This window comes from Berghia stephanieae, chromosome 3 (genome assembly GCF_034508935.2).
Source record: "Berghia stephanieae isolate SIO BIC M18660-M18661 chromosome 3, UCSD_Bste_1.3, whole genome shotgun sequence".
In the NCBI taxonomy this organism is placed as follows: Eukaryota; Metazoa; Mollusca; class Gastropoda; order Nudibranchia; family Aeolidiidae; genus Berghia; species Berghia stephanieae.
This window is the reverse complement of record NC_088362.1, coordinates 98,527,559-98,550,242: the sequence shown is the minus strand read 5'-3', so window position 1 is coordinate 98,550,242 and position 22,684 is coordinate 98,527,559. Positions and strand designations below refer to the sequence as shown.

The 22,684-nt window shown below is 36.4% G+C and overlaps 1 protein-coding gene across 3 annotated transcripts in view; it reads right to left on the bottom strand.

Moving 5' to 3' along the window:
- The window catches only part of LOC144968948 (uncharacterized), a 224,716-nt gene that overhangs the window by 62,393 nt on the left and 139,639 nt on the right, over positions 1-22,684 (bottom strand). The window contains exon 2 of one of the 3 annotated variants that reach the window (XM_078907839.1): positions 7,075-7,427. The exons of the other annotated variants lie outside the window; for them this stretch is intronic. Within the exon in view, the coding sequence (XP_078763965.1) occupies positions 7,075-7,128 (54 nt within the window). The 5' untranslated portion in view covers positions 7,129-7,427. The remainder of the gene's footprint in view (positions 1-7,074; positions 7,428-22,684) is intronic. 3 annotated transcript variants of the gene reach the window in all.

Below are 22,684 nucleotides of genomic sequence, written 5' to 3'. Positions count from 1 at the left end.
GGAAGTGAACCTGAGACTCTGGTTTTCAGCGGGTTTCAGCGAGTTTCATATAAAAGCAATTACTCTTTTACGAAACCCAACGAAACCTGGCAATATCTGAGAAAGTTATGGGAAGTAGACAACAGTGGGGAGTGAACCTGAGATTCATGGAAGTGTACACCAGTGGGAGTGAACCTGAGACTCTGGTTTTCGGCGGGTTTCAACGAGTTTCACATAAAAGCAATTACTTTATTATGAGACCCGGCAATATCCGACAAAGTTGTGGGAAGTAGGCAACAGTGTGGAGTGAACCTGAGACTCAGGGAAGTGTACACCAGTGGGGAGTGAACCTGATACTATGGTTTTTGGTGGGTTTCAGCGAGTTTCACATAAAAGCAATTACTTTTTTTTACGAAATCCGGCAATATCCGACAAAGTTGTGAGAAGTAGGCAACAGTGGGGAGTGAACCTGAGACTCAGGGAAGTGTACACCAGTGGGGAGTGAACCTGAGACTCTGGTTTTCGGTGGGTTTCAGCGAGTTTCACATAAAAGCAATTACTTTTTTACGAAACCCGACAAAACATGGCAATATCCGACAAACTTATTGAAGCAGGCAACAGTGGGGGGTGATCCTGAGATTCAGGGAAGTGTACACTTGTGGGGAGTGAACCTGGGACTCTGGATTTTGTAAAAAAGCAATACCAAGGGGGAGGGGGAATTACTTATTTACGAAACCCGCCAAAACCCGACAAAGTTATGGGAAGCAGGCAGCAGTGGGGAGTGAATCTGGGATTTGGACACTGATGAGGATTGAACCTGGGACTGCGAGAGGCTGATTCCAGTGGACAGTGAGCTCAGAATGTACTTTTATTTCGAAACCTACCGAATTTTTCAAAAGTTATGTGAAGTGGGCACCATTGGGCAATGAACCGGGACTCAGGGAAGTGCACACCGGTTGGGAGTGAACCTGGGACTGTGAGAAGAGGATATCAGTGGAAATGAACCTGGGACTAGGGAAGATGGATACCAGTGGGAAATGAAGCCGGACTATGGGAGATGGGTACCAGACGAGAATGAAGCAATTACTTTTTTACGAAATCCGCCAAAACCCGCCAAAAAAACATAGACTTAGGTTTACTCCCCAATAGTGTACACTTCCCTGAATCTCAGGTTTACTCCCCCACTGTTGCCTACTTTCTTTCCATAACTTTGTCGGATATTGTCGGGTTTCGTAAAAAAGTAATTGCTTTTTTTTTACGAAACCCAGCCCCAGGTTCACTCCCCAACGGTGTACACTTCCCTGAGTCCCAGGTTCACTCCCCACTGCTGCCTACTTCCCATAACTTTGTCGGGTATCGGCGTGTTTTGGCAGGTTTCGTAAAAAAAGAAACACCCCTAACAATACCACGTGTATTCAGTAAATAGATGTCAATTGTAGTCTAATATTCAGTATCTATTTAAATTATTATTATTATTTATTATTATTATTATTATTATTATTTATTATTATTATTATTATTATTATTATTATTATTATTATTATTATTATTATTATTATTATTATTATTATTATTATTATTATTATTATTATCACGTAAATTTTAATATAGTACGGCAATTAATTCACGGAAGTACATCGCTCAATTAAAAAATGCAGAAAGTCTGCCCACATATTTATAATGAATCCCGTTTGCCTTAGATGACAAAACAAACAAACAAACAAACAACAAGAACAAGAACAACAACAACAACAACAACAACAAATGAGACAAATAGAAAAAAAAACAAGATTTAAAAAAAAAATGAACAATAGAAGAGCACAATAATGAAAAACAACAACGAGATGATAACACATAAAAGATATTCGTAATAAATCGATAACTGATTAAATTACTCCAACCACTTGATTAAAAAAGAATAATCATCATAATCATAATAGTGATGATGACGATTACAATAATAATAATAATAATAATAATAATAATAATAATAATAATAATAATAATAATAATAATAATAATAATAATAATATAATAATAATAATAATAATAAAAGTACAATAGTATAATATCAACATTAAAGTATATTACAAGCAAATAAAATTATAAAAACAAAAGTTTAAAAAATATCAATAGACAGAAGGAATTAAAAAAATAATGGGGAAAAAAAAAACAAGTTACCCCTACCGGGATTTGAACTCTCGAACCTTAAAACTCAGAGTCAAACAGCTTATATCCACCAAGCCATGGTGTCACTGAACTCTTAGTGACATTTAATCATGTCTATTTAGACATTTAAAAATGGATTTGAATGCCACTCTTATTTTGATATTTTGAACTATGTTAATTGCATAAAAGCAGAAATTTTAAAAAAATTACGATCAAAATATTTCTACAACTTTGAATCGGGCTGTCAGTTACTGCACGAGTTCAGTCTGGTAGTAGGTCAGCAGTTTATTTCCATTCAACCGAGATTGTCGCACTTTTCACTCTCTCTATAAAAAAGAGTTCCTTATGGATACTGAATAGTGGCAAAGCACTATTCAGTATCTGATACTGAATAACCACTTCCTTTGTATAATATGACATTATAGAGCAATGTGTTGTTGGTGTCTTATGACATTACAGGGCAGTATGCAGTTTGTATAATATGACATTATAGAGCAATGTGTTGTTGGTGTCTTATGACATTACACGGCAGTATGCAGTTTGTATCTACTGACAATATAGAGCAGTATGCAGTTTGTATCTTTTGATATTTTATCCAATAAACTGGTAACATTACCACGAGCGGTGTCCACAAGACAAGGGGCCGTTGGTGTCTTGTTGTGGAGGAAAAAGGATATTAGTGATGGACAAATGACTGCCAGTTATGATGGATGTTATTGTAATGTGTATTTTTTAAAGTATCCAATAGATAATGGCATAGCAAACGTTGATTTGATAAAGCATTCAAGGCTCAATGCATCGTCCTGTTTCTAAAAGAGATAGACAGACAAAGAGACAGACATACAGACAGATAGACAGACATTTATTGCATTCCGGCACTACAAGCAAATAATACATACATATATACATACACACATACATAATACATACACACAGACATACATACATACTCACGCATTCATGCACGCACACACACACACACACACACACACACACACAAATGGACATCCATCCATCGATCCATCCATCCGCCCGTCCGCCCGTCCATCAATCCATCTATCCATCCTTCCATTCATCCATCCATACACACATAAATTCAGAGACACACACACCCATACACATATATACATACACCCATACACATATACATACATACATGACAGAGAAGCACGACTGTCCTTGTGACATTTGTCTACCATTGAGGGTGTCGAAACGGCACAGCATTTTTATTCGTCTACTGACGTCACGTGTCTCTAAATATATTGTCTAACCCCGTCTTTTCATTCTTTAAACTGTTTTGTTTTTGGTGTCGGTAATCCATTATCTAGGGCCTTCTTGTCTTTTCGGATGACTAGACCTGTTCTGTAAAATGCCACAAAGATCGAGAAAACGTTGAGTAGTGCTTGCAACAAGACAGGGAAAAGGCTCTGTTGAAATACCGTAGTGAAGATGACTAGACCTGAACTGTAAAATGCCACAAAGATCAAGAAAACGTTGAGTTGTGCTTGCAACAAGCCAGCGAAAAGGCCCTATTGATATAACGCTGTGAAGATGATTACGAAATCGGGAAAAAAAATGCCAAGTAACCATCCATGGATGGCATCGGTAAACAATTGATCAGAAAATTAACCGGTCAATTAATCAATTTATTGAATTATTTATTTTCAATATTTCTGCCTCCCTCTGTCTATTTCATTTTCTCCCCATTTATTATATATATATATATATATATATATATATATATATATATATATATATATATATCTTTATCTATCTCTCTCTTGCCTTTTTTCTCTTTATCTCTCTCTCTCTCTCTCTCTCTCTCTCTCTCTCTCTCTGTTTGTGTGTGCGTGTGTGTCTGTATGTCATTCACTCAGGTATGAATGAGTACTGGCAGAAAGTTATTGTAATAATACTGGTACACGTAAAGAGCCTGATATGCGACATGAAGCCTTCTGTATGAAATGGAAAATTTGTTCACAACGCATGCATTGAGCATGGGGTGAAGTTGTATATTTCTTTCTTTCATATTTAATGCTCATTTAATCCTGAAATCATTCTTATCATAAATATTAAATTAATAATAAAATTCCCTTTATTCATCCCCAATGGGAAGTTTGTCTTTAGTGTCTATTCCAAGGGAAGACTGGAATAACCCAGGCGTTAGCCGCAGAGCAGCGCCGCAAAGTGAGCTAGGGCGAGATGACTTGCTCAAGGACACACAACGCAGCGGCGGGTGATTGAACTCGGTAACTTTCGGGTACGAAGCAAAGACCATACCACTGAGCCACGATGCCCCCGATAATAACCATCTGCTAACCTTAATTCATCGATAGGTGAAGTAAAGTAGGTTTTCTCGCCAAAATAAATACATATAGGTATTTTGTCAGAGTGCGTCAATGTAGGACAGTGCACCCAATACCTGTATGTGCCACAAATATTTTTATTCGTTTACTAGAGACATTTCTCATGAATGCGCGGCAGTCCACACTTTTAATCTACCGCGTCATAGCAACCGCGTACAGTGATGTCATAACAGAGTGGACCTGTTCTCCTGATCATAGGCTGCCAGTTTGACATTTCGGATGTAAAACCGAACTATTAAAAATAATATTTGAAGACATTAATTTGTCAAGATAGAGTTAAGTCTCTTTTACTTGAGAGCAGAAAAAAAGGGGGGGGGGGGGGGGGGGGAGTGTTAGAACTACGTTTTTTTCAGAACAATGTATACATTTATATACAAACTTATGTCGCATACAAATCGTTAAATACATTATCATTACGACTATATATCAACAAATAATATTTGAGGCAGTGAGAAACAAAAAAAAAATTAGTTTATTTCCTATCTATTTTAATGGAAATAAATTAATTAAACATTGCTGAAGTAACTTTTCAACTCCAATGTACAAATTGTTCCACCATAATATGATTTGTTTGGCAAATTATGCAGACACTTTCTGGTAACCGGTCCTAACCACATTTTCACCTTCAATAATTTGTATGTTTTTGGTTCTCATCATGGACCTAAATTTAGGTCCATGTATCTCATCAACAAACTTTATTATCCTCACCTCTAATCTGCTTGTCCATCTTCTTATCACTAAATCATCTCTCTCTCCCTCTCTCTCTCTCTCTCTCTCTCTCTCTCTCTCTCTCTCTCTCTCTCTCTCTCTCTCCGTGTGTATGCGAGTGTGTGTATGTGTGTGTGCGTTTTGTTTGTTTGTTTTATTTGTATATTTAAACAGCTTGACAGCCCAAGATTTATAAAAGAGAACTAACTTTTTACCAGTGGATGACATTATAGTATTCACTTCACGTTATCCCAATAACCTTCTTAAAATCTCCTTTTCCAAGCTCTTCTCTTTGACAAAACAAATATAAATCAAACTAACAAACAATAATAAAAAATAAACTCTATTCTAATCTTATTTTGTGTCAGTCCAGATGGGTAATGATACAATATCCTGGCGATTTAAAACATGTTCACTCTCGAGTAAATCTATAGAAGATGTCTTTAACCACACTCCCATTAACATTTTAAAGGTTTGCATTTGACCTGGTCGGGGTCACTTGAGATTTAAAGCCAAACCACAAAAATAGGTTTTCTTTTAGTATGGTAACTCAAAGTTTTACGAGTCATAAATCCTATTGTCCTCTCATCACACTGATAAAGGTGTGGGTGTTAACACAAAACCATATCCATTAAATTATGTACACAAAGCACTTTAAAAACGGTCCCAAGCCAAACCGTGTAAAATGAAAAGTGCGTAAGCATGCAGTCTGTAAAATGTTCTGATACTTTCTTTTCGGCAGAGACAACGTCAACTGTTAGGCACTGATTATTACCCCTTAGTTCGATGAGATACTTTTTTGAAGTTGTTAAAGTATTTATTTGAAGTCCCAAGTTTGATGTTTAGTTTAAGTAATATTGAGTATCTATCAGTTGACAACGTTGTCTTTGCCGAAAAGAAAATATCAGATAATCTTACAGACTGCATTCTTACGTACTTTTCATTTTATATGTTTTGGCTTGGGGCGTTTTTAAAGCGCTCTGAGCACATAATTTAGTGGATAAAGTGCTATGAACTCACCCACATTTTTATCAGTCTGACAAGACTGGGATAGCTTGTTAATCGATTGATATTTGAAGGAAAAGTTTCCTGGCCGAAATAGTCTTTTGAAAAAGGAAGATTTCTTTTTTCAGATTCCGAAGAGGAATATGAATACGATATCAAATCAAACAATGGCGGGGACTCAAAGAGGAATGGGCGGGTTGGCAAAGATAAAAAAGAAAGAACTTGCGAAGTCCATCAGGGATGAATAGTTGGGAATGGGAAAGTTAAACAAGGGGCAAGAGGCCGTGTCCATCTTTTTGTGAATGAATTCATTGCCTAAGCATGCAGAACAGGTCTTGTCGTAAACTTATTTTAAAACATCCCATCTTTCAAGTTCTTTTATTTATAATAAAATTACTGTTTCTCTCTCTCTCTCTCTCTCTCTCTCTCTCTCTCTCTCTCTCTCTCTCTCTCTCTCTCTCTCTCTCTCTCTCTCCCTCTTTCTCTCTTGTGTGTGTGTGTGTGTGTTTATGTGTGTGTGTGTGTTTGTCCCACTCTACTCTACTACCTATTTCTAATTCCCACTTCTCACTCCCCCCCCCCCCCCCTTCTCTATCTTCTCTCTATATAATATATATTTGTGTGCTATAAAACATTCACCGAACAACCTAACCATCTACCGAGCTCCTGTCACAACTTCCATCACTCATGTATACGTGTATTCATTCATGCAATCATTCAGTCAACCGGCCATTCACTTGTTTATTTATTCATTTATGCAATCATCCAGTCCATCAATCGACCATTCAACTATAACTATAACCAGACCATCCTTCAACAAAAACCTCCACAAGTCAAGTTTTCCTACCTTTTGGCGGTCTAGTCCATTCTTGATCCGGCTATGATAGGACCATTTCATCATTCTAAATCACGTGCCACAGATCCAGGGCCGGGGACAGACGTACCATCCAGGCATCAATCTGACCCTTCTTGATTGGCACCGTACATCCGAAGGCAAGAAGTTCAAATCCTTTTCACGAATGTCGCTATGTTATTATTGTTTCATTACCTTATGTTTGCAGTGAGGTATAGAATATTCCATTGAAAACACATGTAAACTTGAAATCGGACATTGCTGATATTCCGTCATTTTGGAACCATTAATTAATTTCTATGGTTAAAAAAAAATGTTTTCCAAAGAATCACACCTGGGACAAACCACTGTAAGAAATATATCATAACCATAAATGACCCAACGTCTCAAACTTGTACTATGCGGGTCGTTCTAGATGCTGAAAATTGAATTTATATCTAAAATGTGAAACACTGGCTAATTTTGTAAGAAAAATCAATACATTTTCTTGAAGGCGAAACGTAAGAATCTCTGATCAAATTTACTTTAAATTCATTTTTTTTTGTTTCGATTCAGCCGTCACTCCGACATTTTACCAGTTTGAAGAGGGTCAAATACAGTACTCGCTAGATTCTAACCCGCTCCCTGGAGAAGCCAAAAAGCGTGCTAGAATCCGAGCATCCGGATATCCGATGCCCATGGGAGGCAACCACTTAATATTATGTAGATAAAATTTGGTCACCCATCTCCAGCGTTCCATATTGCTGGGCGTGCCGGATATTGTCTCCGACTAAATGCAATGCATTAAACAAAACCTCCCAGACAGCACTGTACAAGTATAATATTTTTAATGCTTTGCTTTTAGTCGGACTCACACGAATCAATATTAATACATAGCAACGTAATAGGTTTATCATTATGACAATTGACGACAAAATACCAAGACAAAGATGTTCATTGAGTCGAGTCCAGTGTCATTAGTGGTTACTTTATAACCCTAGTGTCTATTCATTATTGGTGATGTCGTCACACCGACAAAATAGGTTTATTCATTTTGGCTATAAAACTTTCACTTCAAATAACAATGAATGAAAATGACCCTCAGCTAGTTCAAACTTCTCAAACCCGTGACTTCTCATCTTATTCTATATATATATCCATACACACACACACACACACACATGCACACACACTCTCTCTCTCACTCTCTCTCTCTTTCACACACACACACACACACACACACACACACACTCTCTCTCTCTCTCTCTCTCTCTTTTTTTTTTCTCTCTATATCTATCTATTTATCTATCTACCTATCTATCAACCTATCTATCTATCTATCTATCTATCTATCTATCTATCTATCTATCTATCTATCTATCTATCTATCTATCTATCTATCTATCTAGCTATCTACCTCTTTCCCTCTGTTACCCATAACTGACTGCAAAAAAAAAAAACAAAAAACACACACACAAAAAAAAGATTAGTAAACAGGTTTTAACGGTTCAGACAGATAAGAGTGTTAACTGTATTCATTCATGTGTAACATTTGACTATTTTCCCTCTATGATGTAAAGGCTGGAGACTAACTAAAATGCCTGAGAATAAACACGTACAACCTGAATACGTTACTACAACTAACAAATCTAAAACCGCATAAAAACATCAATTCTGTTGTGCATTGACAAAACAAACTTTTAACATTTTTACGAGATTTCTTTGACTTCAAATATCCATAAAATAAAACCTTCACCTTCTAAAAAAGACTCTCACGTTTTCATATAGGGAATGAGATTAGCGGAAGAGTAGCGTCCCTTGATTGGACGTCACCCATAGTCTGTGACGTCACCGGCGGAAAAGTTGGTTGTGCGCATGGTCTCTCGTCCTCGCTTCCGTAACATGACGTTCTCTCTCTAATAACTTCTCCGCCGGTGACGTCACAGACTATGGGTGACGTCCAATCAAGGAACGCTACTCTTCCGCTAATCCCATTCCCTGTTTTGGCCAGAAAACCCAGTGTCTTAAATTATCTGTAGATTAAGATGTACTCAAATAGTCAAAATGCATTAGATCCGGGACTACTTTGAAGTCTCTGGTTTGACATACGTTGACCCACCGCCCTAAAGTGGTACCATATCTCGGTGATGAAGATGCTAACATGGATTTGAAAATTGGAATGACCAGAAATGTTCGATTTTGGTTTTTCTCCCTTCACTAAGTTATATCCATTCTCCTCCATGAATTATCATTTTAAAATATTGCTTCTTTCTTACCATAAATTCAAAGTTTATAACCCCGACATAAAACCGTTTTGAGGCGATGGGCTACAATCTTTTCAAAAATGGGTTTTATCCGACGTGCACTACTTTGCAGATCTTAAAACCCAAGTTGTTATGGGCTCATTGGTGTAATGGTCTAAAATCAACGAAAATATTGTCCATTACAACAATGATAAATCAAGCCCATACATAATTCAGTTAAGTTATCAGACCTGCAAATATATGCACCTTGGTTCATCTGAATAGGTCGATATTTGAGTGTAGATAAGTTGTCTGATCAATTTCTTTTAAAAAAAAGTGTTTTGCCGACACAAGGTAGAATTACCAAAAACCAACATGAAATGACGCAAGAAAAATGTGTTGAAAGGGCGAAAGGTAAAAGGTGTTGGTTGGGATGAATGCCACAATGAAAGATGGAGGAGGAATGAAGCGGGAAGTCCTGTAGATTACCTGAACTTGTTCTTCAGAGAAGGGCAGGTCGACACGAACAAAAAGGGTGACATGTTCATTATGTGATTGTCTGGCCGTCTTACGTATAAATAAATCAAAATGTCTCTCACCTGACCCAGTCACCTACTTATTCCCAACCTCAAAGATGTATCAAATCAAAAGTCAGCTTTACATAGCGCAATATCAATTACATCAGGTGGTTACATAAAAAAAACACAAATAAACAAAAACAAAACAAAAAAACAACCAAAAAAAACTTCTTCCTTTTTATTTTAAAATGTTATAAAGATATCTTTTTCAAATTGTTATTACTATTTCAACTATCCTTTATAAATAGAATTGCAAAATATCAAAATAATTAAAATAACTGTTTTTGAATAATATAAAATATTGTAACACCACCTAAAAATTTCGATATCGAAAGGATGACGCAACTTATTCTGACACAATTTGCGCTTTGAAATTTTAAAAATAAGATATTCGTGTTGGTATGCCTGGGAAACTCTATGCTGATAATTACAAATAAAAACTATAGGGAATGAGATTAGCGGAAGAGTATCGTCCCTTGATTGGACGTCACCCATAGTCTGTGACATCACCGGCTGAAAAGTCATGTTGGTTGTGAGCATGGGTCTCTCGTCCTCGCTTCCGGTGAAAGCGGCTTGAGACACTTCAAAACCAAATTGACGTTCTCTCTGTAAGGTGACGTCCAGTCAAGGGACGCTACTCTTCCGCTAATCTCATTCCCTATTTGAAGAAAATCTTTTTTCAGACTGTGAACAATTTTATCCAGGAAGGAATTTAATTTTTCAACAAGCTGGTACTATATCTTATACGAGCAAATGAACACAAGCTTTTCTTCGAAGTATGAATATTTATTTCATAGAGAAAGACAACTGGCCGACTTAACCACCCGGCCTGAATCCATGGATTACGCAATTTGGAATTATTTGACCGAGAAGGTTTATAGTGGACAAATATCTACATTCACAGAAGAAACCTTAAGAGTAAGTAACCATTGAATATTGAGTATTTTGAATTTGAAAGAAACCCAATGAAGAGCCTCAGAGACAACCTAATAAATATGCTCAAAGTGTTTTACAAAGTGCTTCGCTTAGTACAATAAGTTATGGCGTCCTTAAGACACTATTATTATTTTCTTCGACAAATAAAACTGTCACTTGCCAGCCAACCATTTTATATCTGAGTAAGACTAGAAAGTGTTGCGAATGTGTCTTTTCCAAGGACCAAACATTGTGCTTCCAATACTGAGAGTCCCACTAGGGATCGAAAATCAGAGAAGCCCAGTGTCATAATACAAAACAACAGAGCCAAACAGAATAAAATAATTCTTTTCATTTTACAAATGGGACATACGAACGAACAGCATCAAAACTCGCAGATAAACGAAAGCATTTCATGTTGATACAAAGAGAAGAAATATATGAATGTTTTTAACAATAAAATTAATGGTGTGAATTGGCTTTTTGGTCGTAAACCATGTTTTCTATATATTGAGGTCCAGAGTTCAACGCCCCGCGTTCAACGAAAAATACTTCTCACCTTTATCACACACACACACACACACACACACATACACGCTCGCACACACACACACACACATACACATAAAGACACAACAAACAAAAAAGCAATACAACTACTAAACACAAGACAAAACGAAACGCATTCGAGCAATAAGCAAACGACTATAATATTCTCCCAATGACTAAACTCTCCCGGCCATTGGAGATTATGGCAGACCATCTACAAAGGATAACGAATTGACAAAGCAAGCGATGGATATCTTCCTTGATGACTATCTATAACTATAATATTCAGGAATAGGACGTGGACTTGCCCGTTCATGTGACAGACAGGCAAAGACAGTCAGGGAGACAGACGGACAAACAGACAGATGGTCAAAGGGGACCCATTGACAGCTCAATGTTGTCCACTGACAGCTTTGGACAAGATGATGCTACCACAACAACGGGAATGGCAGCTTGCTGGTTAATAATACGCTTTGCACAGGTAAAACCCGTTTTCCGCCGACTAGAACCTGTGAAATTAGTATGTACTACATACAACCTGAAAAATTGCAAATGAATGAATCAATGAAAAATAGATAGAAATGGGAAAAAGGAAAAAGACAGGACGAGGATAAAAAAAAAAAAAAAAGAAAAGAAAAATAAGCAGTGAAGCAGTGAGGAGAATCTTGCCGGGCAAGCGGTCCAAATGCCTTTACAGTAAAACCTCCCCTACAGTCATGAATGGTGGGACCAGGGCATATTTTTGCGTAGCCTTCGTAATCTCTTAGCCTGACAGTGACCAAAAATTTACGTCAGAACACAAGGCGGCGCGGCGACCACCAAACAGAAAGTGAATGGTGAGTTGTATTCAATACAATGAGATCATTAATTGGTTCATTGAGCACTTCTAACTAAAAACTACTTTTCATTTTCTTGGGAGATTTTGACTTGATTTTTAGAGTTGAAAGTAAACGAAAGCTATGCAATGACGGTAGATTATAACATGACACTCTGGCTACAATGACCAGCGATGTCATTAATTTGATTTGATTTTGTACGTGTATTGGAATGGCGATACGGCAAGGTTTCTCTGTCTATTCATGATCTGTTGGTTTTCATGTTTGTACAAGACACCACAAGGAATCAAGTTTAAAGCAAGACTTAATGATCGATTAGAATTATTTGCCAAGCATCGATTTGGTAAAGTGAGAGTCCGGTTATGACATATTGGAAATCGGGTTACAAATCGATTCGATGAAAATGATATCCAAACATATATAATATATTTCAAAACAGGCAATATCATATTTCGTGATCGTTAGAATATTGCTGAAATGTGTTGAGAGAATATCAAATTTATATTCGCAGCAAAAAGCAAGTCGAACTCTTGTTGAGAGTGGGAAGGGGAGGGGTTATAAAGCGTATTGTTGCATAGCCCATTCCTTGTATTGTTCAACAGATGCAATACAGTAAGGATTAATCATAACATTCTGCCATATCAAACTGGAATTGTGATTGCAGTATGGCGTACAATCATATAACGATGCGCTTACTTTGAAAAAATACAAACAAACATCTTATTATACGTTCAATACAGCCAATTATTATTGGTCAATTTTAAAATGAAAAAAAAAAAAAATTTTTTTAAACCGTTAGGCCATCGCGATCATAGCCCAGAGAAACCAACAGCCGGTCATCTCAGCCTCTGCTCTCGATATCAGATTTTATTATGAGACAATGTGTAATCGTACCAGATACGTTTACTCGTGATGGTGTCATGTTGTGATTAACATGACTGCAGTCGCCATAGCAGCTGTAATATCCCACGATTCAGGTTTGATTCTCTCCTCGCTATTTTCACATCCAGCCGAGCCACGCAGTTTTACCTAACAGTAACCTTTAACAAACCGGGTTCGGTTTTACTATAAAGTAAGATCATATCGTAATCCTTTCACCAAGAGAGAATTAACAGCGCTACAACAGGGAATTCAGCAAATCCGTTCCATAGGTGTCGTGACATTGAGACACATTGGGGAGTAGGGATTCGTGCAAAGTAGAAATATGAAAATGTGTATCTATATTAAGAAACGGCGCCAGACAAAACGTGAAGACAAATACAAGAAGAAAATAAAATTCCAATGAAAATCAGCCTTCTTCCTTGATCAGGCAATTTGATTTTTTGGGATAGTTGTTTCTTGTGTATTTATGTATTATGTATTATATATATATATATATATATATATATATATATATATATATATATATATATATATATTCGCTTTCTCTGGCAAGTTTTATACACTTTTTCAGATTCCTGTCACGCCATTATTCTCTTTGTGAAAACAGTAAGACATCATATCAGATAAGGGTACCATCACAAACTCCGCAGGTAAAGAGTTAACGTTCATCCATGACGTCATGGCAATAGTCTCAACTAGGACATTTCCACGGTTTATGATTAAAATTTGTCACTATCATCTCTTATCCACTTTGAGTACCAAATTCTCTTTGATGGCATTCCACAATCTCCATGTTTTCTCCTTTAATTTTGGGGATATTATCTTTTTGATTTTGATGCTGGGCTAGCGTTACAGAACAAGTTACGCTTCTTGTGGCAACGCGGAGAGACTATCTGTTTGATTTCCGTATCTCTTTTTCATTTGAAATTCATGCGATGAAATTTTACAGACCAATGTTTATTTTAATAAGGTGTTATATCATTTATCAATTTAAACCATTATTAAAACGAAACTCGAATTGGACACGCGAGTGTTTTTCATCTCCAGCAATCGCATTCCAGAGATGGATTCACAAAAGTGACGGGTGGGAAAAAAAATATTGGATTGCATTTTGGTTTCAGAAAAAGAAGAAAAAAAAAAGTAAAATATTGAATAAAACTTACACAAATTGACTCCAACCACAACTAACAATTGTGTTATGAAATAGATCTGTCCCGATAAGAGTGGGGGAGGGGGGGGGGGATTAAATTTTAAGATAATTATTTCCGATACTTATTTTTTCTATGTTATATCAACGATTTTTCTTTTCATAGTGAGCATTCTAGTATCAGTATTCTCTCTCTCTCTCTCTCTCTCTCTCTCTCTCTCTCTCTCTCTCTCTCTCTCTCTCTCTCTCCCTATATCTATTACACAAATTACAGAGGCAGAAAAGAATAGTAAGACAGAAGAGGGAAGAGGAGATAAATGTAGAATGAGTCAGCGAGTAAGGGAAATAAAGAGAAAGAGAGAGAGAGAGAGAGAGAGAGAGAGAGAGAGAGAGAGAGAGAGAGAGAGAGAGAGAGGGGGGAGACAGAGTGAAAGGAAAACGTGTACATTAAGAGTGAAATTTAACAATTACTAATATTATTATAAAATATAATTCCTAGTCGTCATACTAGAGAGAGGAAAGAAAGTATAAATGTAGAATGAGTTATGACTGATAAATGAATAATAGAATAGACGACGAGTCCAAAGGAAAACAATAATTAAAACATAAATAAAGAAATGATACAACTATGAATGGAGAGCAAGTATGAAAGAATTGCTAAAAGCATAAAACAAATTAATAATATTATTTAATTAAAATTCCTAGTGTAAAAAATAAACAACGTTTAACACACAGATAGTTTATGCACTGATAAAATGTACAATTCATTTTGGATAGAAATTCAAGGAAACCAATAATCGACAATTCAATATGACCTTTACTTGTCAAATAATTTTCAAACCTAAGACTTGAAGACAGTGTCGGGTTTGAGATTACTGACAAGTGCGGTGGGAAGGGGGGGGGGGGGGCTATTTCAATAGAACGAGAAGTGGGAGTTTTCTGACAAAATGGAAATTAGTTTGGTCATTGCTACATTGCGAGAGACAGAGAACGATACAGACAGAGCAATGTCTTGATTGTATTTGTCTCAATAATGAAATCTGTATTAGTAGTCGTGGTAAAAATGATGGTGTAGTTAAGTTATGAATGGAAACAGACAATAATATTAAAAAGCCACACAGATTGGTGGACTGACAGGTTTTGCCGGTCATCTAGACAACCACACGCCCAAATGCTTTTGTCATCAAAGGATCTTGCAGGGCGATGTGGTCACCACACAGATGTCGTTAAAACACTTTAACCCTGGCAGTTACCGGTGATGTATGGTGGGTTATGATGCTGTGAATACCAGAATATATACACTATCTACCATAAAATGACATAACACATTGTTTTTAATTTGGCTAGAAAACCTTTACTTCGAATATTGATCGATTGAGTCGACTCCCAACTTGTCGAAAAGTCCGAGACCTGAATATATTTGAGATCCCAGTCTTGAGATTTTTTGACAAGTATGTACCATGTATTTCATCTATATTGGAAGTAAATTCTTTCTGGACAAATGAAAAGAATATACCTCTTGCCATATTTCAAGGAGCAGGTTAAGACTATTTTGTGAGGCGTATATTATGGGGGAATATGCTTGATGTCAGTTTTTGTGTGTTGTCCGAACAAAGTGCCTTCAGAAGAGTACAAAGAAAGTTCATAAGTTAACTTTTTTTCTGTTTTGACTTTCTTGACAAGGTAACAGCAAACAAACCGACCTACCTGTCGTTGCCACTAGCGACTATTGTTTGGTTGTTAAACGTATATGTATATTTGGTGTCCCGGTAGCTCAGCGGTAGAGTGTTTTCCTCACAAGCAAAAGGACCGGTATTTTTTTCTGACCCCCTGCCAGCCCAAACACACGTACATTTGAGCCGTATGATGACGTGTCAAGAGATAAGATTCCTACCTCTGCTTTTGGAAGCAAATAAATCAAGTTTGAAAAATAAAACCGGTAAAGTTCAAAATAATTCAAAATCAGCATTTTGATTTTTTACGCTAAAACAAAGTAGGACAAAAGAGCTCGTGGTTGATCCGTCCAGGGAATATTTTTTAAAGAAGTCACTTAACAGTACATTAAAGAAAAAAGAAAAGAAAAGTACATGCTCTTAATTTCAACCAAAATGTGTTCAAAGCGCTTTGCAAGACTTTTACGACAATTAGACAAGTAATTCAACTGAGAAACTCTCTAATTGAAAAGAAAAGTAAAATCGATGACCGCATTGTTTCATTTTCGGTTCAATAACCTAACACGACGACGAAATCGTTTGAATCAGTTTTAACTGGTTAACGACAGGGGCCATGGGTTCATTTCTTGTTCAACAATGAGTGTGTCTTGTACTATTGTATGCTCCATTGTAATAATGTCCTACCTACCGTCTGTAAAGTATTAACAGGGTGAACCAGGTGTATAAAAGTAATTTTAAAACTAAAATGTCGAGAAATGTGACATTTTAGTTTTTATCATTTTAATAGACCTTTTGCCCTTAATGAAACAAGTCTCTCATTAAATTTCATTTTTTTTTGGTATCTAAATCACTCGGGTACGATTAGAACTTGGCCTTTCACTTGCTTGGTTAGTTCATTACCAATCTAGTTAATTACCAATCTACAAAACTGTTGCCGATTGTAGCTAACCTGGTTAAGTTGCTTTAGTCAATTTCCTTCGACCTATTAATATTGATATAATTATGACTGGGCGATTGTAATCCAGGATCTTTTTCTATCATAACTCGGGATAAGAAGGAGGAGGAGAGGAGGAGGAGGAGGAGGAGGAGGAGGAGGAGGAGGAGGAGGAGGGAGGAGAAGAGAAGAAGAAGAAGAGAGAAGAAGAAGAAGAAGAAGAAGAAGAAGAAGAGAAGAAGAAGAAGAAGAAGAAGAAGAAGAAGAAGAAGAAGAAGAAGAAGAAGAAGAAGAAGAAGAAGAAGAAGAAGAAGAAGAAGAAGAAGAAGAGGAAGAAGAAGAAGAAGAATCGCACCGTTGTTACTGCCGTCTTGAAGAAAACGGTAAGACATAATGTCGTCAAGTCGGAGTCAAATCGAACCCTATCTGTAAGGAATTAAAGCTATTTTACAAGTTTTTTGCAACCTTGGTGAATAACAGTAAAAATTGAACAATTCAAATACCTTTTCACCTCTTAATTGTGTGTTTTTTTTTAATCCAATACAACTTCGTCGCCATTATCCACTTCAATTTATCCTCTCTTGCAACCATCAAATGACAATAGCAATTAATTTATTCAATTATGTATCACACGTAAACAGCTACTGATTTCTGTAGTCTGGCAAATCACTTTTTAATCATTTTAGCCCCCCAAAAAAAATTTTAAAAAAATAAAAAAATAAAATCAAACATTGATCGCTTACAATGACCTTCAACTTGCCATAGACTCTCAAACCTGACACTTCTTTCAAGTCTCAGGATTGATATTTTTTGGCAGGTTGTTGGTCATAAATAGATCGACATTTTAAGCTAAATATTTGTGGCCAAAAATTATTTAACTAAGTCAATTAGTAGCAGTATTGATAATATATAGATTGTTGTCAAGTTGATTTTTTTTGTTCCGTTTCCTTTTAACTCTCACGAGGATCGAGGCGATAATCAGTTCCGCTTCGTGTAGATTAGAGTGGTAATTATATACTTGAAAAACTGCACCCATTTTAATTTTATCTAAATATTTTACGAAACAAAACAAAAATATTTTAAGTGTGTCACAACTCGGGACAATCAAAACTGTACTCGAGGCAATGCTGATTAAAGTATTAAATGTATTGTTCAGAAAGTACGACCTTGGTAAATGTTATAGTTCGATTTCAATAAAAGACTATGTGCGGCTATGTGGTCTAGTGGTATGACACTCGCTTTCGGATCGGAAGGTCCTGGGTTCGAGCCTCGCTCGACGCATGGTTGAGTCCTTGGAAAAGACTCTTTACTCACATTCTCTCACCGTACTCAGGTGTAAAATGAGTACCTGGCCGTTAACAGCGTTGTCTTTGTCCGAAAAATTGTAATATCGCGTAACAGGCGTCATGTCTCGTCCTACATGTTAAATGTTGCTGTTTACCAGGGACCCCTTGTAAAGCGCTTTGAGAACGTTAAGTGGATATTGCGCTATATAAAAGCTCAATAAAAGACCTTAAATTAGATATCTTTTCGTCGAGTCATGGACCACCTATCGATACAAAATTGAAAAACTTGGTGAGTCTCGAAAACATTTTAAATCATTAACTAGTCAACAGTCGTACTTTGGAAAACTATGTATTTTAAAATTTGGCCAAAAACAAACTCGCAATCAGTTGATTGAAATTACCCTTATCTTGGCATAAACTCTCAAACCTGGGAAAATGAAGTCCCAGGTTTGAGAGTTTTTGCAAGATGAGGGTCATTTAAATCAACCGATATTTGAAGAACGAGTTTTCTGGCCAATTTTTTAAATGCATGGTTTTCCAGAACACGGCAATTACCTGGTCAAAAGCTTTAACATTCACGACATATATATATATATATATATATATATATATATTATATATATATATATATATATATATATATATATATATATATATATAACAGTAAAGTAAAACATTGGACGGCTCCCTGTAGGTACATATACAATATTATTTTTAACCTTAACCTAAAACTTTGCCCCATTTCCTTCCTGACACAGGTAATTCCTGGACACAGCCAGGGAATCTATCATAATATAGTTCAGATTATTTGTTTTCTTTACACACACACACACACACACACACACACACACACATTCTCTCTCTTTCTCTCTCTCTCTCTCTCTCTCTCTCTCTCTCTCTCTCTCTCTCGCTCTCTCTCTCTCTCTCTCTCAATAATATCTTCTCTCCTTTTTAAAACTTAATATTGAAAATTATAAAGCTATAGCAGGTGTATGTGTTTTGTTTTTCTTTGTGGGTTTTTTTTTCTTTTTTTTTGCTTTTTTTTTTGGGGGGAGGGGGGGGGGGTAGGGGGGGGGGGGGGGGTTGTTAGCTATAGGCTTATATCTGAGTTATACTTTATATCTTAGTTCTTTTCAACAATCATGATATCCATTGTTTATTCAAACAACTATCTCTTTGTCTTCTTCATGTAAAGCGACTGACTTCTGTTAGATTAAGCATTGCTGTTGGTGTGCATATCCGGAAAAAAAAATAACATAAAAACTACTGGTCATTTTCAATGTCATATTCAATAATAGTTCATCTTGAAAAATCTCGCTGAGAATTACTTTAAAAAAAAAAAAAAACAGGAAAGATAAATAAAGTTGATTATCAATTTATCAGATTGAGGAATATTTACAGTTCGATAACCCTACTGCCTAGTGTGTATTTTACTTGACTTAATATAATAATAATAATAATAATAATAATAATAATAATAATAATAATAATAATAATAATAATAATAATAGTAATAATAATAATAATAATGCTGAAAACTTATATAGCGCTATAACTCCGAGACGCCAGACTCTAAGCGCTTAAATTAGTATTGTATTAGTACTTTATTTAGTATTGATCTGCTGGTACATGCATCTATTTAACCATTCAACCCTTTTAATCCATGAATATACTACCTAACTGTACTCAATCAACCAATAACTTCACTAATTTATGACGGGCGTCATCTTCACTGACTAAAACACAAATAAAAAATATTCGTGCTTATAATGTTGAGCATTTTAATTTCATGTTTCATATTTTGAATTTAAACCCAGTCCACTATCCCCCACTGTGTCTGTAACAGTAACACTCCGATTTCTTTAATGGTCCCAACTTTCTTTATAAAATCAATTGACATAACTTGGCGCTGGACACAAAAAGGGAATAGTAAAGTATGTAACATTAGCACGAGCCTTATTTAACCATTTACAAGTGAGTAAAGAGCATTTTCCCAAGACTTAACTATGTACCGTTCATAGTGGGACTCGAACCCTGGTCCTTTCGATCCGAAGGCGAGTGTCATACCACAAGACCGCATAGCCGCACAAAACATTATGTCTTAGAAGTTCTAATAAAGCCACTGTCTCTATTCCAATGTTGTGACAAGTATGTATGTCGTGTTGGAAATGTCACAACATGACCTACTTTAAGTCCACGGATTCAAGCCGAAGAATAGACATCTCCACGGAAACGGTCTTAGCAAAGGGAGTTTGAAGAATTTCCTCTGTCCACCCAACGTAGACATGGTAGCTGGGTCCATTAGATTTAGCGGAAAGTACCTTGCAATAGACCAACGTCCTATCTAAAGGGTAAGAAGCAAGCAATTGTTACCGTTCATAAACTCTAGAGAAAGAGGGAATGACTCTGGCTCAAAGGGCCTTTATGGTTCTAAAGTCCACGTTCTTATGTATGAATAATTACGATCGATCAGATTAAATGTAATAATAACATTTTCATGAAATTTGCCAGCCATCCAGCTGACACGCTTATTCACTCAACTGTTTCCTCCATATCTGTTTGTGTGTGTGTGTGTGTGTGTGTGTGTGTGTGTGTGTGTGTGTGTGGCCGCAGTAATGTCCATTTCCTTCGCCGTCTTTGTATACAATTTGGGTAATTAATCCAGGATTCATTGTGTCAGTCAATACCGGATAGATGAACCGTGTCTAATGAACTGATTGTAGTTGTCGTACGTAGTAGTTATGGACCCAGGATGTTCTTTGTCATCAAAGGCCTGTTTGATGTTTAATCCTGACCGACCATCCAGTGCTGGAAAGTTAACCATTTCATTGTCAAACTGATTTCCCTTCAAAACATATTATTACGTTATTATAATCTGATCTATTTTGTGCCAGTGGGATATGTTTTAATGTGTGTAAAGTTACCAGGGACAGAACGCTAGAGCTAAAGGTTTGACATCATTGTCACCTACCCGGTGACGGATTCCTCTTACCATCGCTTGATTTAGTAACAACACGAGGCGTACATGTGCCACTGACGCAGCTTCTTTAGAATGAAAGTAAAACATACCTCCGCTTGTAAAAAATAAAATAAAATAAATAAATTTTAAAAATTGAGCTTTATAGAGCGCAATATCCACTAAATGTGCTCAAAGCGCTTTACAAGGAGTCCCTGGTCAACAGCAACATTTAACATGTAGGACGGAACATGACGCCTGAGGCGATAATACAATTTTTCGGACAAAGACAACGCTGTTAACGGCCAGGTACTCATTTTACACCTGAGTGCGGTGAGAGAATGTGAGTAAAGAGCCTTTTCCAAGGACAAAACTATGAGCCGAGCGCAAGGCTCGAACCCAGGACCTTCCGATCCGAAATCGAGTGTCATACCACTAGACCACGTAACCGATGTCCGCTTGTCGTAAATGGTTCAATAAGGCTAGTGCTAATGTTACTTTACTATTCCCTTTCTTGTGTCCAGCGCCAAGTAATGTCAATTGATTTTACAAAGGTAGTTGGGACCATTAAATAAATTGGCGTGTTGCTATTACAGACACAGTGGGGGATAGTGGACTGAGTTTAAATTCAAAATATGAAACACGAAATTAAAATGCTTAACATTATAAGCACGAATATTTTTTATATGTGTTTTAGTCAGTGATGATGACGCCCGTCATAAATTAGTGAAGTTAGTGGTTGATTGAGTACAGTTAAGTCGTATATTCGTGGATTAAAAGGGTTGAATGGTTAAATAGATGTATGTACCAGCAGATCAATACTAAATAAAGTCAAGTAAAATACACACTGGGCAGTAGGGGTATCGAACTGTAAATATTCCTACATCTAATACTGATAAATTGATAATCATCTTTATTTATCTGTCCTGTTTTAAAAAAAATAATTCACACTTATGAAAGAACCTACTTACTGGCATCAAGCTTTCTCAGCAATAGTGAAATTTTTCAAGATGTACTATTGACTATGACATTGAAATGACCAGTAGTTTTCATCTTATTTTTCCCGGATATGAGATATACTCAGTTTAACAGAAGTCAGTCGCTTTACATGAAGAATAAGAAGAGATAGTTGTCTGCCAGAAAAATTGCAATATCCCCTAACAGGCGTCATGTTTCATCCTACATGTTAAATGTCACTGTTGGCTAGAGACCCTTTGACCTTGTAAAGCGCACGTTCAGTGGATATTGCGCTATATAAATGCTCAAGATTCATTAATAGCTACTCTGTCTTACTTCTCGTGTCTGCTGTTATGGCCTAAAAGATTTAACGTCAACATTGAACTACTGAAATTATATAAACCTGATAGAGTACAGCCTTTATAAAATATACACATTCATGTGAACAAGGTCGATCTTCTTGAAAAGAAGTAGTAGGTAATCCATGCATGTATTAGTCACTGAGCAACTCCTCAACATGTTCTTGCTCAAGAAGAAACAAATAGATACCGACAGACGGGTTCAAACTTGGTTCCCTCGAGCGTTTATGCAATGCATAATACACTCGGGCATCATATAAATCACATACAGGAGAGAAAAAGGGAATATAAAACATTTAAGGAAACAATA